Source organism: Mustelus asterias, chromosome 21, assembly GCF_964213995.1.
Source record: "Mustelus asterias chromosome 21, sMusAst1.hap1.1, whole genome shotgun sequence".
Taxonomy (NCBI): Eukaryota; Metazoa; Chordata; class Chondrichthyes; order Carcharhiniformes; family Triakidae; genus Mustelus; species Mustelus asterias.
In genome coordinates this window covers 49,737,038-49,764,848 of record NC_135821.1, presented here as the reverse complement: position 1 = coordinate 49,764,848, position 27,811 = coordinate 49,737,038, and the positions used below count along the sequence as shown (strand labels likewise).

Below are 27,811 nucleotides of genomic sequence, written 5' to 3'. Positions count from 1 at the left end.
CTTGCTTATTGTCTTTTCTGCTAATCTATCTGCCCAGTCCACTTCAGCTAACTCTAACCTCATTTTAACACAGTTGCTTCTGACCAAAGTTTCTCATTCTCAAACTGAATATATATTATAAATTCAATCACATTATGATCACTACTTCCTAGGGGATCTTTTACTCGGAAATAATTTATTAAGTGTGCCTCGTTACCATTACCAGATCCAAGAAAGCCTGTTCTCTGGTTGCTCTAGGAACCTAACCCTAACGCACTTTAACTTGATTAATCCAATCAACATGAAGATCAGTCACCCATGATTATTGCTCTATTCTTTTTACATGCTCATATTATTTGTTGATTTATACACTTTCCTACAGTGTGGCTAACTGTTTGGGGGTCTATATACTACTCCAGCCAATACCTTCTTTCTCTTGCTGTTTTTTTACCTCCACCCAAATAGACTCTACATCATCCGAGCCTCAATCATCTCTCACAACTGACCTCATTTAATTTCTCAACGGTGCTACCACACCATCTTTTCCTTCCCTCCTGTCTTTCCAAAAGGTCAAATATCCCTGATTAAGTTCCCAGTTCGGATCTCCTTTTAACCATGTCTCAGTAACAGCTGAGATCATATCCATTGACCTCGATTTAGAACGCCAGTTCATCTTATTCTGAATGCTTCCTACATTAGACTTGCCTTTTTGCCATTTTTAGTCATCCTAACTTTTCTTTGTACTGTTTGCCTCTTGCCCTGGATTACCCTATTTCTTTTCATTTTACTATTCTCCTTTATTATTTGTGCTTGTTTTTTCTTCCCCTTGTCACCCTGCTGAGGTTCTCATCCCCGTCATTGTAGTTTAAATTCTCCCCAATCACATTAGCAAATACTCTTCTTATCCTGAGAATATTAAAAGTTTCTGTATAAATTCCAACCCTTTTTCATGCATCTTATGTTGTAACAGAGCATCCCATTCCACATTTGCACCTGCAAGATATCTTTAACGACTAAAATGCCTGGATCTTTAAATCCATTTACACACCATGTTCAGTTTAAGTATTATTATTGTCACAAGTAGGCTTACATTAACGCTGCAATGAAGTTATTGTGAAAATCCCCGAGACGCCACACTCTGGCACCTGTTCAAGGACACTGAGGGAGAATTTAGCATGGCCAATGCACCCAACCAGGACGTTGGAGGAAACTAGAGCACCCGGAGGAAACCTGTGCAGACTCCGCACAGACAGTGACGCAAGCCGGGAATTGAACCCGGGTCCCTAGTGCTGTGAGGCAACAGTGCTAACCACTGTGCCACCCCCATTTCGCCCTTGGTGTTTTACTGATTTAGTTAACTCTCATAATTACTGAGTGCGTAAAGGCACTTTTTTTAAAAAAGGCAGTGTTTGAGAGGAAACCACTTTAATAACTGAGAATAGTTCTTAAATATGCACAATATCTTTATGATTCTGTCAAGATCTTAAGTTTTGTATAACTATTCGAATGATACCTTCCACCATTCCGTCGGTTCATGAAGCATAAAATAATCCGGCAGATCAGAAATAAGAGATGAATAGTCTGTTGGCAGCATAGTGCCCGTGTCTCAGCACGTCTTCAGGTAAAAACTGTAGAAAAAAAATCCCTGTAATTTTATATTTTCAGGATATTAGTTTGGAATGAAGTGCTGTTTCCATCTTCCAACATAATTCATCTATTTTTGAAATAGCAAACTAATTATCACCTGCTTACCTGTGTAGTCTGCTTACAATGATAATCAATTCATACACTACATCCTGGTAAAACCATCACATTTATCAAAATGATTACACAAAAGAGCGGCTAAATGATGAATTGCTGAAGTGCGGGTGGTCCCTCATTGGCTGTTCTACTTGTGTACATAACAGCTCTAAACTCCTGTCTGGTGTTCACAGATAATGAGTCCCCAACTATCCATTAACCTGTTTATTCTGAGCGCACTGAAACGGCAGGTCAGTAAGGAGTAAAGGGCTTTACGCCTTTAAACTGTGGACTTCAATTCAGAATTTCCAAGACCATCACGCATTAGAGAAATTAAAATGATGTTTCACTTTGCTTAGTTGCTGGAGAACAAATCACAAGCGATGACTTTTACACCAGACTCTACAATGGATCATGTCAGAATAGGAACTACTTTGGATGACTTAGTATTGTTAAGTAGAAAATAACGTTGACTAAGTTTATCCTTTGTGTTGATAAATAAAAGATGAACAAGTTATGCAAAATAAAATCTGGTTTAATGAGGTTTGCTTAGTTGTGCAGCCGTGTCTCGGCACAGTCACACATCAGTTGGCTGCAGTTCCGCCCCATACAGCTTATGTGCAACTGCCGCCAGCACCACACCAATCATCTCTGCAATCAGTGTTTTTAATTAGGTTAATTAATTTGTATCAAGCCTCCTGGGGATGAGGTTCAGTGATGCTGACGAGGCAGACAAAACAGATCTTCCTTCAGCTCTAATGAAGACTCTAGCTGCTCCGCAATGACGCTGAATAATAAATCAGTGCTTCTCAGGTAAGGGACAGTGGGGTTACTGCTCGGGTAATCAAATCCATTTAGGATGTAGGGTGGGACGCCAAGGCAAGCCTGAAAGCCAATAAAGATCATCCAGTGCTGCTTCCAGGAGACCCGATGTGGTGGCACTTAAATAAGAGCAGACACTTTGCAGTAAAACGAGAACATATTACTAACTAGGTTAGTGAGAAAGAGATGATAGCCATCACATACTGGCACTAGAATGTGTACCATCCAAAGTGGTGGGATGGAGTAAATGTCCAATATGAATCAGGAGTTTGCATTTAATTGTCTTTTGCCCAGGCATTTGCATATAACATCTAATAATTACAGATTTCAAATGTCACTTTTGTCACTGAGCTTTACGTCACCATATGTCCCCAGAGCAGTCCTTTCTCTTCACCCGTTTTTTTCTTTGCCCCTTTTCTACAAGTGCTGATGTGGTGGGTCTGGTTCCAGTGTGTGTCAGAGGCAATCCGACCACAAGATGAAAAAGGCATGGGTTAACTCATGAAAATTGGGAAGGAACCACCGGCCAAGCCTGATCCTGACATCACTAAATACTCTCTGATCAGGGTCAGTGGATATCAATCAGAAATAGCAGTTTTCTTCCCCTCTTCCCCCTAATACAGGAGACACAGGCAACTTATAACCATCTTCAAATCTGGATGAAATTCGGTAAGTCAGCACAAACCGGTCCTTTATAATGGCTCTTAACGAGTTTATATAGAGTTATAATAAACTTTTAATTGTGCCTCCTGTGTGTATACCCAGTGTTTTACTTCTCCCCAAACAGTATCTTCAGAAAACCCATTAATGAAAAAACACTTTTTTCCGTCAGTTGACGTCAGATTTGTTTATTTAAAAAATGAGATTGATACCATACCTCTAAACCACATCCGAACTCGATGCAAATGCTGACGGCTTTCCTTCCTGATGACCGATTAACAGCAGTCAACAGAAAGCACGTCACCCAAAATAAACGCTCCCTTCCCGTACATTTAATGTTACAGTGACAAGAGCCAGCCAATAAATCTTAAATGTCACAAAAAGACACAAGAGGTTTGAAACCCAATCTTCTCAGAAAATCTTTGTGAAAAGGGTAGCTCATTATGCAATATTCTAACTGCCCGTTGAAGACATGTCAGCGTTTTCTCTGAGATTTGAATTTGTAAATGGCCGGAGAGTTTACGGTTTCTTTCTTCACTTTCACCTTCTTGGTCTTGTCCTGTGAAAAGACCATTTAGGTAAAAATGACGATAGAGGTTTTCATCGACACATACAAAGCTTACAACACAGCAAATTAATTTATCTGAAATTCTACAAGTTTCTTTTTTTATGATTTATACAATTTCACAAGAGCACACGCAAGCTGCACTTATTTGCGGCTTTTAAAAAAGGAAAACCTCAGGTTTATTTTCTTCTGCCTAAAGCTGCATCAAAATATCTCTCAAATAAATTAACCAGTGCCCCCAAAAGAAATTGAAGGCTTTAAAATGTAATTATGAAACAGAGGCAATTCATCTGCCTAAACGTGTGCAAATGCACTTACAATACCATTTACTGAATCACTTTCGCTTACACAAATAGTATTTCATTAAAAAAAGCTAGGTGTAATCCAGATCCAGATTCCAGTATGGGCTGATTTCCTACAATGATGGTGTAAGAGTCATATTTTTCCAATAGATTATTTTAGAATTCTGAAATAAATTCCATACCACAGAACCCGCCTTTTCCCCTTTCATCTTTCTGCAGTTATCAAGCTGAAACCACTTTGGCAAACAGCATCAGGACTCTCAGGTAAAGACGGATGTAAAATAAAGCCCCCAATGAGGTGCATTAAGCAGAACTCTAGAAGAGCATCAGAGGATGTCCAACCTGCAGCCCCCGAGCTCTGGAAATCTGGCCCAGAAATCACAGGCAACTCGTCTAAACTCGTGCTTTTATTATTCATTGGATTGCCTTGTTTGAATTTTGTGGGCCTGAAGAGCTGGAAAGAATTACTTTTCAGTGTTCTGGTCTCACTGATGATTAAATCCCCCAAGATCAACTCGTATCAGCGACTTAAGATGTCTGCAAGTCGATGGGAACAGGGACTGAACTTCATGCAAGGCCATCAAGAGTCCAAGTTATGCATCTACACAGCCAAGGCAAAAGCGTACGCATCCACACAGGATCAGCCTTCCTTATAGTCTTGGAGGCTGACAGTAATTTATGCTAAATTGTAGACTTAACCCATAATTGGTCTGAGAAACCACGACATTAAATGTATTTCAGCACCGGGTGAAAAACGCTCTCACCTTACACTTTCCACCTATCGCTTTATCGTCCCTATTCCAGGAAAGGATGCGTTAGGTTTAGTTTAAGAAAGAAGGATCTTACCTATCCAAAAATTTCAAGGATGGCTACAACTTGAGAGGTGGCACAGAAGTCATTTTTGTCCAAGTGGCTTCAGATTGGACATTTAACATTTGTTCTTAGTTTTGAAATTCCAAAAATGGTTATAGTGAATAATGACTCTTACCTGAATGTGGTGTATAGGCCTATAAAATCCACAATAAACTGATAAAATGGTGAGCTCTATATACTCACCATGAGGTCTTTGCGAGTCTGCATTTTCTGGGCCACTACAAACATCTTCTTTTCTCTCTCAATGTGCTGTTCCAGCATGGCGTACTGGTACTTTCTCTGGCGAGCAAGTTTCTGAAAGGGCAAATTAAAAATTGCGAGGATAAAAGGGGTAATCATTGTAAAGGTGAGTAACTGCAAAAAGGGCAGAAGAGAGAGGAATGTTCAAGATTGATCAGGATAAATTAATTGATTTCCCCTGCATTTACAAAAGCAAAAATTGTTGCGGTTACAGTATTATAGCAATCACTTTGTCTTCAAAGAATATACTTTTATCTACACAGAGATTGCAAGAATGAATGAACACCAACAATTGCTCCAATGCTGTATTTCTGAGCAAACACAATGGCCTTGTAAAACATGGTCATGCTGATTCTCACAGCTAGAACAATGACCCTCTGCAAATTAACAGTCACAAGCTTCAAATGACTGTCATATTGTCTAAATGCCAAGATAATGCCCAATCAGCTTTCTGAAATGCCAACATTGCTTCAAGTGTGCCTGAGCGATTGCTCTCATTTTAAGTACATTTTAATCTGAACGTGATTTCTATTACCTCGAGGGTCTGGGGATCTGTGACTCCTTTAATTTTTTCCTTCTGTAAGGTTTCGATCGTTGGTCGGTTATATACTCGGTCTAACAGCTCTGGAACTGTATTGAGGCGCTTTGCCAAGTCAAATTCCTTCACTGTGCACAAACGTAAATGAGAGCTTTTTCAAATATTGTAAAAGGAGCAATCGAAGGTTAATCAGAACAGAACATTAACAAAGTATGCTGCGCCGTCAGTGCAACTTGCAAACAACTGGAATCATATAATCATATAAAGCTCTGTCAGGGATTGTATCATGCTATGTGGACCAAAGAGACCCCAGGAATGATAATCCACACAGAGTTTATTATTTCAACTCGTACACAGTGCGGGGTACTCCAGTTGGCCTTGTTTTGAAGAGATGAAAGGGAAAGGGGCCTGGGATGTTCATTCGGGAAGGGTATTATGTTAGAAGAAAAGAATAGTGAAGAGTAATGAGAGGCTTTAAAAAACAGATAACAGGCTTGCTGAATTACTTTTCGCGTCTTCACAGTAGAGGAAATAAATACAGAAGAGGTTCCAAGGGAACTAATAATGAATTAAGGACTGGAACTCACTAGCAAGATAACGAGGAAAAAATAATGACACTAAAGAAAGACAAATGCCCAATATTTGATGACTTCCACTTCAAGAGAGGTCACACCCATGGACTAGGGAGCTGGAGAAAGTTAATATGTTACTTGGGCAGCACGGTGGCACAGTGGTTAGCACTGCTGCCTTACAGCTCCAGGGATCCGGGTTCGATTATCAGCTTGGGTCACTGTGTGGAGTTTGCACACTCTCCTCGTGTCTGCATGGGTTTCCTCCCACAGTCCGAAGAACGTGCTGCTTAGGTGCATTGGCCGTGCTAAATGTGTACCCGAACAGGTGCCAGAGTGTGACAACTCGGGGATTTTCACAGTAACTTCATTGCAGTGTTAATGTTAAACCTTACTTGAGACAATAATACTTGGACACTTTGCTGGACAGCAACAGTCCTTCCCTGGGATCAAAGACCTTAGAGATGGAAGTCCCAAACACCATAAGCCACTGGCCAAAGTCCCAGACCAGAACCCAAATTACATTAGGAAGCCAGACTAGACCCCAACAATTTTTCTATTTCAGCATAAATGAGAGAATAGGATGCTTCACCCCAGGAGTAATTCTGCTGACAAAAGAGGGATCTTTTATAATAAAACAACTTTATTTAATAACAGTTTAAATATAACTCTAACAAATGAAGCAGCTTAACTATTAACAGTTGCACAATATTTAAAAATGAAAGGAAACAACTTTAATTTCTAACTTATCAGCATTCCAAATAAGCAACACTGTCTTAGCCTTCCAATTCCACTTTAATAAAAGTTAGCAACCATCAATATACTTGCTATAAAGGAGTGTAGACAGTTCTGAAGCGCAGAGAGGTTTTGAGTTTCAGAGCAGCTTGCAGACCTGTCTTCCGACAAGCCCCAGCCAGAACTGAAAAACTCTAAACTGAAAATAAACCAGCACAAAATCTATGCTACAAACCTAGTTCCTTCCATCATCACATGACCCTGTAAACCTAAATGCACATTCCATTCCTTTAATCAAAACCCCAGGGGAAATCCCCATTTATAAACAAGAGCCCATTCACTCTATCCTAAGTAAACGCTACCGCCAGAACTCGACGACCTCGGAATCAGGGCAGGCGAGGGGCCGACAACGGAAATGTCCATTGACTTTGGGCGGGAATTTCCGGTCTCGCACGAGCAAGGCCGTAAGAGCCCACCACACGTGGCTCAAACAAGTAACTAACCTGCCCACCCAGCAGCTGAGCTATATTTCTACCAGACATACCGACTACCTGCAGCATAAAGTGGAATTTTAAAATATTCCCCATAAACATAAAATATATCAATAGCACAGTATTTTCAAAGGGGGCGGCACGGTAGCACAGTGGGTTAGCACTGCTGCTTCACAGCTCCAGGGCCCAGGGTTCGATTCCCGGCTCGGGTCACTGTCTGTGTGGAGTTTGCACATTCTCCTCGTGTCTGCGTGGGTTTCCTCCGGGTGCTCCGGTTTCCTCCCACAGTCCAAAGATGTGTGGGTTAGGTTGATTGGCCAGGTGAAAAATTGACCCTTAGAGTCCTGATGCGTAGGTTAGAGAGATTAGTGGGTAAATATGTGGGGGTAGGGCCTGGGTGGGATTGTGGTCGGTGCAGACTCGATGGGCCGAATGGCCTCCTTCTGCACTGTAGGGTTTCTATTTTAAAAAAAGCACACTATCATCACAGGCCGGCAGTTGTATTCCAAGGCACCACCACTAGGGAGATGGTAGCTGAAATCAGTTTGACGTCGCCTGAAGCCTCGGATCATTACAGGATCCCAGGCCATGGATTGAGTGATGATGGCGGCGGTGGGGGACATTGGCAGCAACAGCAGGGAGCGGCTCTCAACAGGCGCCGCCTTTCTGATGCTGGTTCCCACAATCAGGCACCGGGTGACTTTGAACATAGGACTCCCAGTTCGGAAGTTCATAAGCAATCCCACACGGGTTTGCTCATTGTGCTCACCAGGGGCAGGATGAAGCTCTCAACTGGACTCTAATTTCCCGCTTCAGAGGCCTCAATTGGCGGCAGGGCAGGAAGGCCCATTACAGGCTTTCCTGCCACAGACTTAACCAGGATGGAGGCAGAAAGGCAGCAGGGGCCCCCACATTCCACCCTCGCACCAAACCTACCACAGGGCAGAATGTTAAATTCACTCCAGGGTTTGAAAGGAAACAGGTGAGGAAACCAAGACACCTGAACCATAAATCTTCCAAAACACTCAACTCAGGAATTGTCCCTTCAGGTTAAAAAACTGTAAATATAAATTCTGCTATCGATGAAAAGTTGAAACATTAAAACCAGGAAATTATAAACTTGCTGGTTGAGAAGCTGCAGTGGGGGACGTTACTGGAATCTATGTTTAAGGACAAAATGACTTTGAGAAATTTTAGTTGACTGAAAAGCCAACAATCATTTCTCAATGGTAGGTTATGTCCAATAAACCTAACAGATTCTTTTCAGAAAGGAACAAATGTGGAAGAGGAAAATGTCTATGGTGCAGTTTTTGACTTTCCAAAAGATGGTTTGCTAAAATTAAACCTTATGGAATCAAAGGCAAATTATTGATTAGGTTAGATGGATTAGGCTCGAAGACAAAGTACAGATACCGGGTATGTACTAGATTTGGAAGGAAATGGCAATTGGCGCCCCACAAGAATCTGTCCTGGGGCCTCAAATATTAATTATATTTGTTATTCAAACCATATACAAGAGACAGCCACATATCCAAGTTTGCCAATGATACAAAGATGAGACATAGCAATTTGTGTATGTGGGAGCATAAATTTACAAAGAGACATTGACAAATTGAGTGGGAAAAACTGTGGCTGATGGATTTCAGCACAATTAGAGGTCATCCATTTCGAACCAAAACCAAAAAAAGGAAAAATCAGGTTTTTTTTAAAAAAGTGAAGCTGGGATTAACAACAGCCCCAAAAGATTTAGGGATCCATACACACAGATCATGAAAATGGTGTAGCCAGGTACAAAAATAATCAAAAAAGCTAAGGAAAGTAAGTCATAATAACTAAAGGATTAGGATATAAAGAGAGGAAGTTTTGCCAGTTACACAAAACGCTGGTTAGATCACTTCTGAAACAATATAAAAGAATCCCACAGGTAGGGGAGTCTAAATCTAGAAGGCATAGGTTTAAGGTGAGAGGGGAGAGATACAAAAGGGTCCAGAGGGGCAATTCTTTCACTCAGAGGGTTATGAGTGTCTGGAACAAGCTGCCAGAGGCAGTAGTAGAGGTGGGTACAATTGTCTTTTAAAAAGCATTTAGACAGTTACATGGGTAAGATAGGTATAGAACATAGAACAGTACAGCACAGAACAGGCCCTTCGGCCCACGATGTTGTGCCGAGTTTTATCTGAAACCAAGATCAAGCTATCCCACTTCCTGTCATCCTGGTGTGCTCCATGTGCCTATCCAATAACCGCTTAAATGTTCCTAAAGTGTCTGACTCCACTATCACTGCAGGCAGTCCATTCCACACCCCAACCACTCTCTGCGTAAAGAACCTACCTCTGATATCCTTCCTATATCTCCCACCACGAACCCTATAGTTATGCCCCCTTGTAATAGCTCCATCCACCCGAGGAAATAGTCTTTGAATGTTCACTCTATCTATCCCCTTCATCATTTTATAAACCTCTATTAAGTCTCCCCTCAGTCTCCTCCGCTCCAGAGAGAACAGCCCTAGCTCCCTCAACCTTTCCTCATAAGATCTACCCTCCAAACCAGGCAGCATCCTGGTAAATCTCCTCTGCACTCTTTCCAGCGCTTCCACATCCTTCTTATAGTGAGGTGACCAGAACTGCACACAATATTCCAAATGTGGTCTCACCAAGGTCCTGTACAGTTGCAGCATAACCCCACGGCTCTTAAAATCCAACCCCCTGTTAATAAAAGATAACACACTGTAGGCCTTCTTCACAGCTCTATCCACTTGAGTGGCAACCTTTAGAGATCTGTGGATATGGACCCCAAGATCTCTCTGTTCCTCCACAGTCTTCAGAACCCTACCTTTGACCCTGTAATCCACATTTAAATTAGTCCGACCAAAATGAATCACCTCACATTTATCAGGGTTAAACTCCATTTGCCATTTTTCAGCCCAGCTTTGCATCCTATCTATGTCTCTTTGCAGCCTGCAACAGCCCTCCACCTCATCCACTACTCCACCAATCTTGGTGTCATCAGCAAATTTACTGATCCACCCTTCAGCCCCCTCCTCTAAGTCATTAATAAAAATCACAAAGAGCAGAGGACCAAGCACTGATCCCTGTGGCACTCCGCTAGCAGCCTGCCTCCAATCCGAAAATTTTCCATCCACCACCACCCTCTGTCTTCAATCAGACAGCCAGTTACCTATCCAATCGGCCAACTTTCCCTCTATCCCACACCTCCTCACTTTCATCATAAGCCAACCATGGGGGACCTTATCAAACGCCTTACTAAAATCCATGTATATGACATCAACTGCCCTACCTTCATCAACACACTTAGTTACCTCCTCAAAAAATTCTATCAAATTTGTGAGGCACAACTTGCCCTTCACGAATCCGTGCTGACTATCCCGGATTAATCCGCATCTTTCTAAATGGTCGTAAATCCCATCCCTAAGGACCTTTTCCATCAATTTACCAACCACCGAAGTAAGACTAACCGGTCTATAATTACCATGGTCATTTCTATTCCCTTTCTTAAACAGAGGAACAACATTCGCCACTCTCCAGTCCTCTGGCACCATCCCCGTGGACAGTGAGGACCCAAAGATCAAAGCCAGAGGCTCTGTATAGAGGGATATGGGCCAAATGTAGGCAATTGGGACTAGCTTAGTGGTAAAAACTTGGTGGCATGGACAAGTTGGGCCGAAGGGCCTGTTTCCATGCTGTAAACCTCTATGACTCTAACATACTAAGGAAAAGGCAACAGAAACCAAAAGGATTTACCAGGTTGGGGGTGGAACAGGGTTACTGCTAAGGCTATAAATTCAGAAAACAGGGTACACAAATATAAGAAATGCAACTAGAACAGAAAGATAGTGCTAACTCTGTTTTTTATGTGCAAGTTTAAGTTATCAACAATTCAAATTATGTTGGTTTGTTGAGGATTTACTGGCAGGACTGGAGTGCATTGCCATAGAAGTGTGCTCGGAACTTAAAATTAGCACATAATTGAATGTTGAGTACTAAATTATATATATTGCCATATATTTTGTTGCATTTGATACTGCAATCGCCTGTGACAGCAACCAAAATAACTCAAAAACCCTGAAAAAACAGAGTTAAAATGCAACATTCCTTCCTTCTACCAATATTTCCAAATATCGACAAGCCAGAGACAACTGATAACGGGATTGGACAATGGAACATTTATCCATTTTATGCTTTGTCACCATGTAGACATCATGACTCTTCCAGGTCAGACACATTAAGGAGCAGAAACAGAGAAAGGTTCCTCGTGCCGCTCCAACAAATGATCCTCTATTGCCCCTTCAGACCACCACTCCTTATTAACTGCGCCTTGTTTCTATAACTACCAAGCACTTCCAACCTGATTTTGTCAGCAAGGACTTGTAAATGAGCCACTTGCAGCTGAACAGATCTATTGCATTCAAGGATCAATTCTTTGAGCAATGAAATGCATTCTTAACTTACAAAGTAAAATCTTTTATATTAAGCCTTATTATTTTTTAGCATCGCAAAGCACAAATCAGATACTCGTGTGGAACATTCTTTAATCCATTGTTTTTCTGTAATTAAATGTTTTGCAGACAGGACTGCAAGCTGCTCTGAAACTCAAAATCTCTCTGACGCTTCAGAACTATCTACACTCCTTTTTGTTAAGTATATTTATGGTTGCTAACTTTTATTAAAGTGGAATTGGAAGTCTAAGACAATGCCCCTGGGTTAAGGAATGGAAGGGAAAGCAGCCAGGGTTTGTACTCTTAAATCACTACTGAGTACATCCTATTGGGATTGCAGATATATGTGGCCATGGAGTGAGGTTATCCCCGGGAGTGATCATGGTGCACCTCCCCTAATTAAAAAAATTGCTCATTTGTGCAATACATCACACAGCAATCAGCACACATGGAACCAAACCTGGAAAAGGAAACTCACCCTTATGAGTAAGAGCTGAATGGCGAGGGGAATTTATTTTTTGAAAGGAGTAAATCAAATTGAATTGAATGTACGATCATGTTTCTCAGAAGAATGTGGAAATGATCCAAAGCAATGGACCTGCATAAGAACTAAGACTTTCAAATAGTCTGACCTTCTATCACAAGTCCAATCTTTATTAGCAAATTCAGCAAAAGCCAAGCTAAAAATTAGTACGCAAATCACAGAATATGTAACATGATACAGCACCTTCCTTTCTGGATACACAGAAGAAGATGTGCTTATTGGGAGGTTTTCCGTCAGCCTCTAAAAGATGGAGTTCAGACTTGAGTCGTTCAATTTTCTGCAAATGTATTAGAAATTCACATTATCAAATCAGTACACACGAAGCTTCACAGCAGGCTCCTTATTCCCACTGTTTACTTTTCCAGAATAAAAGCTATTATTAAATATGCAAAAATGCATGTGATACCTTGACAGGTATTGAAGTGCAGATGTATTTTACCTGACTGTCTCTAAAACTCTAACACCTAATTGCCAGCAATCCTGGAGTCCGTTTTGGGTTAATTACTGTTGGTGAGCCACATTTGCATTTTGGCCAGAGCCTGAAATTTTCTGAGCTACAGGTCAGAGGAAATCAGCATGAAATTATTTGACTTTCGTTCACTTACTGCACTTTCGACACTTTGTGGAGTATGATGCCTTTAGTTTTGCGGACCTCTGCTAGAATGCAAAATGCATTCACACAACACCACTAGCGCAGAAAGTGTCCAAAATCAGGTAACTTTTTCGACTGAAAGGAATAGAAACCAAGCAATCACGGGAGAGTTGGGATAAGTGGCTAAAATATTAGTCACAAGGATGGGTTTTGGAATTTTTTAAAATGGAAAGAGTGAAGTGAAAAGGTGGTATGGTTTACAGAATAAGGCCGAGACGTGAAATCACCAGCACTAATGGGGTAAAGCCCAGAGTGGGGAAGGTGACAAGTGCAGGAGGGAATACAAGGCTGGAGGTCATTGTGAATTGAGGGTGGCATTAAACTATGAATGTATTGGAAGATAAGGAATGAGGATTTTAAATTCAATATGATGAGGAACGGGATGATAGGATGCCAATGTAGATCATGTTGTGGAGGAGGATGGGCAAATATGGAGTGACGGTCATTTAGCCCCTCAAGCCTGTCCCATCATTCAATAAGATCGGATTGTGATCTTAATTCCATTTTGCTATAAGCCTCGACCCTCTTGTCAATCAAAAATCTGTATTACCCAACTTTGAATATATTCAACGACCCAGCCTCCACTGCTCATCGAGAATTCTAAAGACCCGCTAAGAAATTCCTCCTCAGTCTTTCAAACTGTGCCTTCTAGTTCCAGATTCTCCAACAGTGGGGGGAGGGGGGTGTGTGTGTGTGTCCAGGATATGACAGCCAAGTTTAGCACACATTAAGGTTCATGAACAGAAGGTGATCAATGAAACTCTGGGTAACAGATCCTTGTATGAAGTTTTTAACCAGTGGGCTGAAGTAGCGATTAAAGTGAATGAAATTATAAAAATGGGAGAAAGAGCTTTGGTATTAGATATCACATGGGGAGTGAAACACAGCTCCGAGTCAAACAGGAAGCCAGAGTTACTCATGTTCTGGCTACTGCACAGATGGAGAATGATGGAATCAGCATTAAAGGGGAGTTAATATTAGGACTTATAATGATGGCTGCTATCACTGCAGTGTTCACTTGGAGGGAATTTTCACACACCAATGCCAGTCTGAAAGCACAGTGGATCAACTGATGTGGCAGCGATGTACGGTTGGAGTCATCAGCAGGAGCAAAAGGGGACATCAGTAAAACATTTGACCACAACTGTACAAAGTGGGTTTTATCGAGATAACGGTCTTTATATCTCTGGGGTGGGAGAAGAAGCAGCAAAGAGTCCTGTTGATTGCTGGACCAGGGCCTTAGTGGGGCCATTTGAATTGTGGGCCTCTTGTCTGAGTTTGGGTTTTCATCCCATGTGAATCATGCCTTGCCCCCCTATCCACTACCCGCGAAAATGGGATCTGTTAGAAATGGAGGCAACCGCATCCAATCCATCATTTGTAAGGGCATAGATCCAGCTCAAGAGAGTGAAATACTAGCAGAGGTCAAACACTTAGATGAGGACTGTTAACAATAACCAGTTGATCTCAATATTTCTAATATGAAGTTGAATTGCTTGCTTCCTCTGTAATGCATTATCTTTCTCCCCTTGCAAACAGCACCGGTGCAATGCAGATCCCATAAAACATTTTCCTCTCTAATTTACCAAAGCAACGCAGTGTTGACCTTAAAAATAAACAAATTGTAAAGCAGCAGCTGTGGGTATTACACAAGTTTTAAACAGTGTCTGAACTTTCTTCTTTAATGAGAAAGTGTCTCTGAGCAATGACAAATTCAAATATCAATAAAAAATGTGTTAGTGCCACCAAGTGGTCGCTGTCACAATTAAAGAAAGACATGCAAGGGTGCAGAACTGGGGAAGAAGCAGTTAATCAGTGGGAAGTGCTTCTGCCAAGGTCACAAAAAAGTGTTGCTTTTTTCCCTCCTTCAAACCAGAGAAGGTGAAAAGCAGCACGTTCTATAACTGGAAATATCAGAAAGGTTGCATTGAAAAATGCTGCAAAAATTTCAATTTTTGATGATACTTGGCCAATTTCATTGAACTGAAGGAGGGACACTCTTAGAAAAGCACCAGCAAGAGGTCAAAACAATAACAACGAAGTCACCTTTGACTCTGCGACCCGTTTCATTTCCACATATTTAATATCTTGTGTTCGCATGATCTTTAGCTGCTCCTCTGTGACTTCCTCTCTCGGCTGCTTAATGATGTGAACTCCGTCCTAAACAGAAAACATTGGAAAATATTTCTAAAACTGAATGGGGAAATAGAGCAGAATAGTCACTATTTCTTTAGACCAAGAGAAAAACATCTTCACCAGTGTGAGTAAACATAACTCACATTGAATAATGTAGGTACAGCGAATATTCAAAGGATAAAGGGAATTTAAAATAATACTTAATAATGAAATGAAATCATACAGATAGGAACAGAGATTAAACATTGTTTTCATTTAAAAGTGAAAACTACTGCTCCATTTGCAAACTATACTCTTTTATGATGGCTACAATGTCCAAATGAGAGAGACTGATAGATCACAACTGAGGCGCACTAATTCTAAAGCTTACTCATTAGGAGTAGGTGCAGGCGTAGGAGCATTCGCTCCAGAATATATGGTGAGAACTGGATGATATATCGTTCTAGCAGTGGACTGGCCTTCAATAACGTAACAATGCATTAACAATGACATGACAGCAATGTGAACTGCATCAGTGTCCAGGACATTGAATAGTTTTCACTTGAACATGTAATATAAATTCGCTTTGGTGATTTACAGCATAAAATGCATCAGATGTTCCAGGGCACATAAGAGGAAATATTAACTTGTACATGAAAACCATTTTCATGGTACCAGAGATGAGGGGTGTTGATTATGAGGAGAGGCTGAGCAGATTGGGTTTGTACTCGTTGGAATTTAGAAGGCTGAGGGGGGATCTTATAGAGACCTATAAGATAATGAAGGGGCTGGATAGGGTAGACGTGGAGAGATTCTTTCCACTTAGAAAGGAAGCTGGAACTAGAGGGCACAGCCGCAAAATAAAGGGGGGTCAGTTTAGGACAGAGTTGAGGAGGAACTTCTCTCAGAGGGTGGTGAATCTCTGGAATTCTCTGCCCACTGAAGTGGTGGAGGCTACCTCGTTGAATATGTTTAAATCACGGATAGATGGATTCCTGTTCGGTAAGGGAATTAGGGGTTATAGGGATCAGGCGGGTAAGTGGAACTGATCCACTTCAGATCAGCCATGATCTTATTGAATGGCGGGGCAGGCTCGAGGGGCTAGATGGCCTACTCCTGCTCCTATTTCTTATGTTCTTATATCTTCCTTGAGTTGCTCTCTGCTAACACATACATATACAAAGGAGTTGAAAGAAGCCATTTAAGCTTTGTTCATTTATATTATGAGGTGTAATTTCTTTCTAAACAAAGATTATGGAACCAGCATGAACCATTTAAACCATTACTTCAATTTGAGTTATATTGATTGGCTGGAATCTGAAAATGGCGTTAAACATATTTAGCCTGGTTATTCAGTGTGTAAATTGAAGGGGATGCCATGATGGCTCATTTTGGTTGGAAGGAGGGAGATGCCGCTTGCTTTAGGAATAGTATAGCTCGCATGATTTGATGCCTACACTCTAAAGAATCTCAGTGAACTGCTTCGTTGGGGTAGAGCTCTATCAAGAGTCGTGAGTTGTACATGTACGACCTGTAGTGTATATGTTATTAAAAAATACTTTGGAACAGTCTGGCTTATTACAAACTCCAGTATTCCTTTCCAAAGACTTGGAACCAATCAGATAGTCTAATGAATGTCAGGCTAGAACTGAAAACATCTTTGGTATTTTAGTGGATAATACATTTAATCTCAGGGAATCTAGTCCACTGTAATTTATAAAGTCACATCACTGGCAGAAAATAAACCGAGTTTACATTACTGACAAAAAAAACTTTACCTGGAGTTTAGTGCTGGTCATTCGATAGTAGAATTCATCTGGATTTTTGTCTAACGCCTTTTGACGTAATGCCTTTAGAGTGTTCCTTTTGCGATGGTAATCCCTGAAAAATGCAAGGCAGCAGTCTTACCTCCAGAAGACTTCTGATATTACAAAAATAACCAAGTCTAATTTGGGGACATTTTAAACAGTGGTTACATAAATCTGAGTTAAGATTCTGTTGGTAGGCTAACAGTTCAAAATCTACATACGTGAATAATCAGAAAATTCTGCTCTCTCATCCTCTGTCCAAAACCTCAAACAGGATGCATTTTAAAAACAATAATGATATCAGGTAGCATTTATAGGTAAATATTTCTAAATATTCAAATCTGAAATCCTGCAGAGTATTTAACAAAAGTATAATTATGGGTTCAATTCAAAGAATAAACTTCCAGTTTATGAAACACTCACTGTGCACGGAGCTTGTAATCTTTCTTCTTCTCCAACAGACCCAGTCGCTTTCGGAATCCAAGCTGCGCACAGCGGGTGAAAAGGATATTATTAGAAAACACCTTTGTTGAAATTCTACTCAAAATATTTGAAGGGCAATTTATTTTTAAATGCAAATTTCCCCTAGCACTGATCTTATTAATTAGAAATATACATTGTTCTACATAAGGATTTTAGTGTTATGCCATATAACGCACAAGGTATTAGAAATCATAGAAATCATAGAAACCCTACAGTGCAGAAGGAGGCCATTCGGCCCATCGAGTCTGCACCGACCACAATCCCACCCAGGCCCTACCCCCACATATTTACCCGCTAATCCCTCTAACCTACGCATCCCAGGACTCTAAGGGGCAATTTTTAACCTGGCCAATCAACCTAACCTGCACATCTTTGGACTGTGGGAGGAAACCGGAGCTCCCGGAGGAAACCCACGTATTAGTCTGCCACTAAGATGGGGCTATGTGCCCTTAGATCCAAAGTCAAACAGCTCAGAAAGAATACACTCGCGTCAGAATTTAATTGATTGAGTCAAATATCCAGATTGCAAAGTGCTCCTGAACTTCAGGCAAGTGACAGAAGACAGCTTTCGACATCAAGTATCTGTGAGACACGAGTGTGAATTCCCTGCGTCACTGAGCCCAGAAACATGTGCGTTTGGGGTGTAAAGCAAACATCCAGCATAAAAGATCAAAGAAATTTGGGTAGAAGTGTGTCATGTAAGCTATTATGCTGTGCATCCCTGCTCTTATGACAACTTCACCCAGATTAATGAGTCACCCATACGCATTTCCTGCAGTTACGCTGGTTGAAAATGGGTGCAGAATTTTGCTCAGAAATTTAGGTGCAACTGGAAAGAGACATTTTTCTGGTGCTTTCTAGCAATTGTGTTTTAAAAAGCAATTGAAAAATAGTTACAAGCAAAGTACTGCGACATTGGAAATGTGAAATAAAGGCAGAAAACGTGGAAATACTTAGCAGGCCAAACAACACCTGCGGACAGAGAAACAGGGTCAACATTTCATCTGACCTTTAGTCAGGACAGCTAAAACCTGTTGCCACCTCCAGCGTTTAAGTACTGAGGCAGCGATTAAATTAAATGAAAAAAGGGATGACAGTTCAAGGCAAAAAGAGACAGTATTAGGAAAAAGGAAGACATATTCAAAGCTTTTCTATGCATGGTATCATTGCCACATTCAAGCAATCCTTGTAGGGAGTGAGATTAGAGGAAATGCAGCCAAGGCTCACCATATCAGCTTCATGGTGAAAAATGATCAACATCTATTGCAGAGGTACAGATGGTGAAGTCAAGGGAGGGTCAGAGATGGACCATGAGGGAAGGATGCAAATTGAAAGCATATTTGATTTAATTTTCCAGTTCAGGACAAGGGCAGTAAATGGAACTTAGACAGTCAATATACTGGAAAAAAAGAGGTGAGCAAGGAAAGCAGACTGGAGCAAAGAACATTGCACATATCCCAAAAAAGCAAGGCATAACTAGGACAGATAGCATCATCTTTTATTTGGAGAGGAGTGGAGTCAAAGGAGCTGTTGTTTCACGTGAGAACAAGTTTAACAAGAGAACAGCCAGGCAGAGGAAGCTGTTCGGGTACACTGAGGGAGAATTTAGCATGGCCAATGCACCTAACCAACGTGTCTTTCGGACTGTGGGAGGAAACCAGAGCACCCGGAGGAAACCCACGCAGACACGGGGAGAACGTGCAGACTCTGCACAGACAGTGACCCAAGCTGGGAATCGAACTCGGGTCCCTGGCGCTGAGAGGCAGCAATGCTAACCACTGTGCCACCGTGCCGCCCACATTCTAACCAATATCGTTCCACGTGAGTTCCAACTAAAGTTGTGGATGCTTGGCTCTTGTCACTTCAATACAATCACACACAGGCTGCCATTCGGCCCCTCCTGTTCATACTGGCTCTTTGACAGCCATCCAATCAGCCCCACCACCTCCCTCTTTCCCTGTAGTCCTGGGAGTTGTTTTTTTTTTCCTTTTTAATGATTGAATTCCCATTCGGAAGCTGAAATTCCTGAAACATTCACCAATAGCTCCACATCTGGAGCCGGCAGCTGCACTGAGACAGATGCTGGTGAAAGTCCGGCTGTGGTTATTTATTGTGGCTGATTCCCGAATCGTCCTCATTCCTTTGAACCCAGTGCCCCCCCCTCCCCGGGCACTCACCTGACTGCGCTCCCGGTGGCTCCGCTGCACCGATTTCTGCGCCTTACGGAACGCCGCCGCCATCTTGCCCTCGCCACTCGGCTGCTTCCGGGGTCAGAGTTCGCGTTTCCGGCCCGACCGCCGCGCCCCAGCCCGCTGGCTGGGCGCTACTGCACATCCGGGCACTCGCGAGGGCGGGACCGTATCCGGGCAATCCTCCTCGAGGGATCTACTGAGGGGCGGAGCCGCCCCACTGCTCCCCTAGCGGACAGATGGAGAAACGCAGCCTGTGCAGCTCCAACTCACTTTTGCCTGGTAATAGCTGTAGAAATCCAGCAGAGTTTTCATCAAGAGTTGCCAATTCTGGTTGATTTGATTTATTATTGACACGTGTATTGGGATACAGTGAAAAATATTGTTCCTTTTGCACTATACAGACAAAGCATGCCTTTCATAGAGTATATAGGGGAGAAGGAAAGAAGAAGGTGCAGAACGTGGTGTTACAGTCATAGAATCCCGACAGTGCAGAAGGAGGCCATTCAGCCCATCACATCTGCACCAACAACAATCCCATCTAGACCCTATCCCTTATAACCCCATATATTTACACTGCCAATCCCTCTAACCTACGCATCCCGGGACACTAAGGGGCAATTTAGCATGGCCGATGCACCTAGCTGCACATCTTTGGAGTGTGGGAGGAAACCAGAGCACCCAGAGGAAACCCACGCAGACACGGAGAAAACATGCAAACTCCACACAGTGACACAAGCTGGGAATTGAACCCAGGTCCCTGAAGCTGTGAGGCAACAGTGCTAACCACTGTGCCACCATAGCTAGGGTGTAGAGAAAGATCAACTTAATATACTGTCGGTCCATTCAAAAGTCTATGATGAATCATCGAATCGTACAATGCAGAAGGGGACCATTCGGTCCATCAAGCCTGCACTGATAACAATCCCATCCAGACCCTATCCCCACATATTTACCATACTAATCCCCCTGACACTAAGGGACAATTTAGCATGGCCAATGTACCTAACTCACACATCTTTGGTCTGTGGGAGGAAACCGGAGCACCCGGAGGAAACCCACGCAGACACGCGGAGAACATGCAAACTCCACACAATCACCCCGAGGCCAGAATTGAACCCGGGTCATTGGTGCTGTGAGGCAGCAGTGCTAACACTGTGCAGCAGGGAGAAAGCTATTTTTGAGTCGGTTGGTACGCATTCTTAGATTTTTGTATCTTTTTCCTGACATGAGAAGGTGGAAGACAATATGTTCTTGAGTCTACTGGTATGTGTTGGATTTATCCCAGGAGCTTTATTCACATGATTTGCCATCTGCAATTGCCTGGCCTGTTGATACAATATTTTTATTCCATCTTCAACATAGGATCAGATACCAAAGAGCATCTTAACAAGACATCAGCACCTTTAGAAGACAAGAGGGAAGATGTTGAAAAATAAAAGACTGCTAGCCCTATTGAGATAGCCTGTTGGATAAAGGTGGTATTTGAAATAGTATTGAGCCATGCAAGCAACAAGATTTGATTCCAGCATGTACTAAACAAAATGCAATCATAATAAATAGGAGGAGGCTATTTTGGCCTTCAAGCCTACGTCACTATTCAATAAGATCATGACTAATCTTCTACCTGAATTCTATTTCCCTGCCCTATCCCCATATCAGGGAGAAAGCAGTCAGCTTGATTGGCATCCCACATACATCACCTTTAACATCCACCACAGACGCATAGTAGCAGTACCAATGACAAGATGCGTTGGGCAACTCATCAAGGCTCCTTCGACAGCGCCTTCCAAACATGCAACCTCTGCACAGACAGTGACCCACTGGGGTAGAGAGTCCCAAAGCTTCACAACTCTTTGATTGAATAAGTCTCCCCTCATCTCAGTGCTAAATAGCCAGCAGTTTATTCTGAGACTGTGTATTCTAGTTCTATATTCCGCAGCCGGGAAAAATTCAACATCTGCTATCTCAGACTCCTTAAAAATTTGACATGTTTTAAGGAGATCAACTCTTACTCTTCTAAACTCAAGAGAATATAGGCTTAGACTACTCAATCTCTTCTCATAGCACAATCACCTCATTGCAGGAATCAAATCTCTCTGTCTAAAGCAACTGTGTCCTTCCTGAGATGGGAAGACCTTCTTTAGAAGATGTGTACTCACTAATACCGGAAGGAATTCTGACTTGGTGTCCGGTGAGCGTGGAGAATCTTGTGGGAGCCAAAAAGTTGGAAACCTGCTGGTATAAAGTTAAGTTGCAATTCTCCCAGTGAGAGGTTAATGGCAGTTCAATCTTCCTGCTGGCTGGTGATGTGAACGCCATTTACATTCATTTCTATTCCATAAATGCTCCTTAAAACCCACCGGTATCCCATCAGGCCTTCCAATCTTGTGGGAAATCACATTGGCAACAAACCCAATCCAAACCCAATTGCTAATGAGTGGCCCTCAGTTCGCCAGAGACTTTGAGGTGAGTGCATCGCAAGTTACCCAACATAGTGCTGCATTACTCTTTATGTGCTGTACATCAGTGTGTCAGTGCAGACTAATTCCTGTTCTCCACCTCCATGCCAAGCTGGTCTTCATGTACAGCATCATGCTGCTAGACCCATGGACCATTCTGTGACCATTTTGGATCAGTCCTACGTCTGGGGGATGGGGCTGGTCATCAGTGGGGGGTTGGGACTGTCGGGGGGAGATCAGGGCTGGCCAGGGGTTGGGGAGAGACATTGGGGCTGGTCATTGGGATCGGGGTGGGAGCGGTCTGGGGAGGTTGGGGAGATCGGAGTTGGCCCAGGGGCAGGGGACATAGGGGCAAGATGGGGGAGGGGGGGTAGGGCGAAGGTCAGCGATCAAGCTGGCCAGCAATCGGAAGGCTGGCAGTGTGAGGCCGCTGCGCAGATGCCAATCTCTGCTCTGACAGATTGGCACATGTGCAATGGCCCACTCAGCGCTAGGCTGCAGGCCTGACCAGCGGGAATAGACCCCACCCACTGATTTTCAGAATGAATCACACTGGGCAGTCTGTGATGTTCAGAGTGTTGGAGATTCATTCTGGAAATCACGCTAAAAAAAAACAGTGGGATTTACTCCCATTTTCCCGCTTGTTGGGAAAATGTTTTGGGAGAATCCCAGCCAATTACTTTTAAAAGCTAACCTATGTTTATCTTCAAGGTGAGAGTGAGAAATGCAAACTCTGAACAATAAATATCTATTTCTGGACTTCTTGGTAGAGCCAGCTTGTTTATCGTTATCTCCATAAAAGAAGCTAAAAGCTAACAATTCTAGAAAAGAGGGTTGTAAAACTCCAATTAATATTTCTATGGATTGCAGAATCCAAGAGTTGTGCTGAAAGCAAAAACAATTAGTTTGCGTTCTGTTCAAACATACCACATTGCATAGAGATGGGCTGTGGAGGTTAGAAGATTCCTTCATTTAATTTATCTGTGTATATTTGCTGGCAGAAGCGAGCTGTGCAGCTTGGAAACAGACAGATATTGTGTTGGCTGCAATTCATTGAGTTGGGAGAGCCACAGGACACGCGTGTTAGTTAGACTAGCAATTAAAGAAAATATTAACTTTATTGTTCACTGCACAGACTCTGGGTGAAAGCTTGAGCTCAGTTTGGAATTTGTGAGGGGGAGGGGAGAAGCTAGAAGATTTGCATTATTTCAAGCTAGAGGAAGAAATCTATAGTGGTCCTCACAGAGTCTTGTGTCAGAAAGCAGTCACGTTCAATAGTTAGCTTGAAAAGAACTGCAGAGAAGCTGTGGGAGCAGACCAGGAAAAGCAGTCTATATATGTCCAAAGTAAAGGCAGTAAATGCTAGAAAGGCTTGGCAAGTCTGTCTAGATCTGTGCAGAGAAAAAACAGAGTCTCCCAAGACTACGACTCTTCAGTTTTTCCAGCATTTTCTGTATGAATTTCTGATTTCTGGCATCCACAGTATTTTGCTTCTATTTCTATGTGTGTCCAAAGCCAGGACAATGAGATGAAGAGTCCAGTGTCACATGGTGTTCATACAAAATTAGAAGGTTGTTTAGCCAAAAGCTAATGGAAGGGTCCCATCAATCTTGCTTCTTGGAGAAAGCTGGAATACTTAGGAGAATTAAAGATCCATAAACAAATGAAATCTTCAAGACTCTTGTAAAGTATAGGGGAATTCTTGGGGAAGGGGGATTAGTAAAAAGTGGAACTGAGTTCATAGCATAAGTAGTTATATAGTTTAATGTTAAGTTAATCGTGTTTGCCTTGCTTAATCCCTTTTATATACAATGAACTTGTTTCTGAATAAAAATGTGAATCTTGTGGCAGGTTCTATCACTTAATCATGGGATATTTGGATTTCTGTGTAATCATTAATAGTTTCTAACAGGACCAGTTCCCAGTCTTACACCATTTAAAACTATATTCCACTTCTCATTTTTTCCCAGCAAAGTGGATAACTTCACATTCCTGCACATTATATTCCATGTGCATATTTTTATCCACTTACTTAACCTGCTCTAACCCTTTGCAGTCTCCTTGCATCCTCCTCATAACTTACCATGCCACCTAGCTTTGTCTCTCCACCTACCTGAAACAATATACTTGATTCCCTCATCTATGTTGTCGAAATAAATTATAAGGAGCTGGCTCCCAAGCGCTGCTCCTTATGATACCTGCTCCTTACAGCTTGCCAACCCCAAAATTCCCACTTCATTCCTATCTGTTTTCTATCTATTAACCAATTCTCTGAGCACTAACTCTGTGTAAAGCTCTCTAGAATCCCATCATATTGAATGCTTTTGAAAAATCCAAGTACAGACCATCCACTAATTTGATTGATTTGATTTATTCTTATCAGATGTATTGTGATATAGTGAAAAGTATTGTTTCCTGTGCACTATACAGACAAAACATACCATTCGTAGAGTACAAAGGGGAGAAGGAAAGGATAGGATGCAGAAAATAGTGTTGCAGTTACAGATAGGGTGTAGAGAAAGATCAGCTTAATATAAGATAGGTCCATTCAAAAGTCTGAAGGCAGCAGGGAAGAAGCTGTTCTTGAGTTGGTTGGTATGTGACCTCAGACTTTTGTATCTTTTTCCCAACGGAAGAAGGTGGAAGAGAGAATGTAAGGGGGGCGCATGGGCTCCTTGATTATGCTGAGGCAGCGGGAAGTGTAGACAGAGTCAATGGATGGGAGGCTGGTTTGTGTGGTGGATGGGGCTACATTCACAACCCTTTGTAGTTTCTTGTGGTCTTGGTCAGAGAAGAGCCATACCAAGCTGTGATAAATTGGGAAAGGATGCCAATGGTTTCTCCTCATCTATGTTGCCAGATACAGCCTCAAAAAACAGTAACATTCCTTTTCCTTTTCAAATTCCTTTTCAAAATTCCATTGCGATTTTCTAAGTTTCCTGCTAACATGACCTTAACGGTAGATTCTAGTATTTTCCCCCTTGCTGCTGTCAGGATAACTGGATCACACTTACCTTTTTTCTTCTCTCTCTCTCCATCCTGTATTAGAAGTTGCTTTGATTCAATGTTGCAAAGACTGCAGACAGTGTTTTTTTGTCCTTGCCCAAGACTCCACTCCCTAGCTACCCACTCCATTCCTCTCTCTGACAACTGTCTCTCGTCTCTTTACAACCTGAGCACTATATTTGACCCTGAGATGAGATTCCAACTAGATATCTGCGCCATCACTAGGACCGCCTATTTCCACTTCCATAACATCATCTGAATTTGAGCCTATCTCAGCTCCTCAGCAGCTTAAACATTCATTCACACTTACATCAACTCTGGACTCGACACTTCCAACACACTCCTGGCTGGACTCCCACATTCTACCTCTGTTACCTTGGGGCCATTCCAAAATATCTGCTGCCTGTGTCGTAATTTGCAGCAAGTCCCACTCCCCTATCACCTATGCGATTGTTGACTCCTTCCATTCATTCCTCAGAATAGACAAAAACAGCACTGATACGAAGAATGTCTTTTATTGAATTTAAAATTAAAACATTACAGAAAGCGAACTGAAAAGAAATGGGAGAGAGAGAGAGAGAGCGAGAGAGAGATACTGGCAAAAGCCAGTCCTGTACTAGTCAAGGAACCCAAAACATACCGAACAAGTTTCGAAAAACAGACTGTGAGCTACATATGTTAACCCTTATCTCATATTGAAATCTGCCTGCAAAAGCATATTTTTGCAGCTTATTATGAGACCTTGTAGCTATGGCCACGAAAAGCTGCCATTTCTGAAGAATTTTCTTTGGTTTATGAGAAAACCTATTTTGCTTGCATTGTATTTTCAAAAAAATGCAGTCAAATGCTCCAGCTAACCCAGCATGCCTGCTGCGTTTTAAAATGTGGTCAAGTTAGCTTTAAAAGCTTAGCATTTAAATGTAATTGCATGGGCAGAAATATCTTAAAATGAAGTCTTTGCGTTAATGAAGTAAACAGAGCTAAGCATACATAGGATCCCTCACTGACCTACACTGGGTCTAGGTTAAACAGCATCTTGATGTTAACAATCTCATCCTTGTTTTCAAATCCCTTTATGGCCCTGCACTATCTCTGGAACTTCCTCCAGTCCTACAACCTTTCAAGATATACACACTCATTTAATTGTGGCCGGTTGAATATCCCCAATTCTTATCACGCTACGACTGGTGGCCTTGCTTTCAGCTGCCTAGGCTCTAAGCCCTAGAATTCCCTCCCTACAACTCCCAGCCTACCAACCTCGCTTTCTGCTTTTAAGACACTCCCGAAAGCCAATCCCTTTTAACAAACTTTTGACCACCTGACCTTATATCTCCTCACTTGTCTCGGTGTCACACTTTGCTTTATAATACACCTGTGAAACAGCTTGGGCCATTTTATTACATTAAAGGTGCTATATAAATGTAAATTGTTGTTGTTAAATAGTGGGTTTATACTTGCTACCCTCCAATGTACAGGAAACATTCTTAAAACTAGGAAACTCTGGAAGATCAAAAGCAATGCATTCACTATCACTGCAGCTACCTCTTTTAAAGACTGAGGTGTGGATCATCAGGTGCATTGGATTTAATGCACTTTTGTATTATTAATTTCTCCAGTACAATTTCTTTCCTAATTTCTAATTTCTTTAAGTTCCCAATTTTCATGAGCTCTTGGCTCGCCATTACTTCCAGAATGTTTTTTTTGGCTGAGAGCCCAGACATCCATTATTCTTGTTGAAACAACTGTAACATTGTTTGATTGACAGCTCATGTTCTCTGGTCTCTGCTGTCAATTCCACAATGTTTATGTGCACAGGATTAAGTGGTTTCTAAGGTTTGTGACATTTATTATTGATACCTTAAATGGTTTGGATGATTGACACTTTTATTACCTTCTCAGTGAAATGACATTTTTAACATAGTAGAAAGTTCTGAATGAAATTTTTTTTTTAAAAGGTTTAGGCACATCCTAATATCACTGTACGATTCATTAGTTCTAAACAGTGGATAGTGGGTTAATAGGCATGGAACTGGTATAGCTTGGTATTGAAGGTATGAGGCATCACAGAGGATGGCAGGAGGGCAAAGCGTGGCATAGGAGGCATGAGAGGCCATGGGCATGGGTGTAAGGTCAGAGCTTGGCATGGGAATATGAAGGACCAAGGGAGTGTGTGTGCTGGTCACAGGCTCACAGGCCCACCCTTTCCTACCTCTCCAATCTCAGCCTCGTTCTTCCATAGAATTCCACTCAGCCTCATTCAGCAATGGAAGTGTTCTCTACTATTCTCATGCATTATTGAGAACTCGTGAGCCAAATGCATCCTGAGAGTGATTCCACTCAACGCACTAAACTATCTGAAGTTCACACTTCTCGCAGCTCACTTTGATAATTTGATTCCAGGATAATGTAGACTCGCATCCATTTCTAGGACAAAACCTAGACAGATTAAAAAAACAGATAGGTGATACAATCAATTGGATTTCTGTCCACAAGATTAAGATGAAAATGTACTCCAATGATGTTCAATGCTGGAGTCTGAGTCCTGTGCAATGCCATGTATGGCCACTAGGTGGCAATGTTCT

General features: G+C 42.0%; 1 protein-coding gene across 1 annotated transcript; it reads right to left on the bottom strand.

Annotated features, from left to right (window-relative positions):
- Positions 1 to 1,390: 1,390 nt before the first annotated feature.
- utp11 (UTP11 small subunit processome component) lies at positions 1,391 to 19,916 on the bottom strand. Its single transcript, XM_078237174.1, has 8 exons — positions 19,750 to 19,916; positions 17,513 to 17,574; positions 17,060 to 17,162; positions 15,213 to 15,326; positions 12,698 to 12,791; positions 5,717 to 5,847; positions 5,125 to 5,235; positions 1,391 to 3,760 (listed from the first exon to the last, which is right to left on the bottom strand). The coding sequence occupies exons 1-8, from the start codon at positions 19,810 to 19,812 to the stop codon at positions 3,677 to 3,679; spliced, it is 762 nt and encodes a 253-aa protein (XP_078093300.1). The 5' UTR covers positions 19,813 to 19,916; the 3' UTR covers positions 1,391 to 3,676.
- Between the last annotated feature and the right edge of the window lie 7,895 nt (positions 19,917 to 27,811).

Excerpts from the sequence above, each read along its gene's own strand:
- utp11 (XM_078237174.1), bottom strand. The coding sequence starts at position 19,812 with ATGGCGGCGGCGTTCCGTAAGGCGCAGAAATCGGTGCAGCGGAGCCAC. Across the intron at positions 17,575-19,749 it reads GCCACCGGGAGCGCAGTCAG|CTTGGATTCCGAAAGCGACT; the intron begins GTGAGTGCCCGG and ends CGCTGTGCGCAG. Across the intron at positions 5,236-5,716 it reads CAGATCCCCAGACCCTCGAG|AAACTTGCTCGCCAGAGAAA; the intron begins GTAATAGAAATC and ends TTGCCCTTTCAG.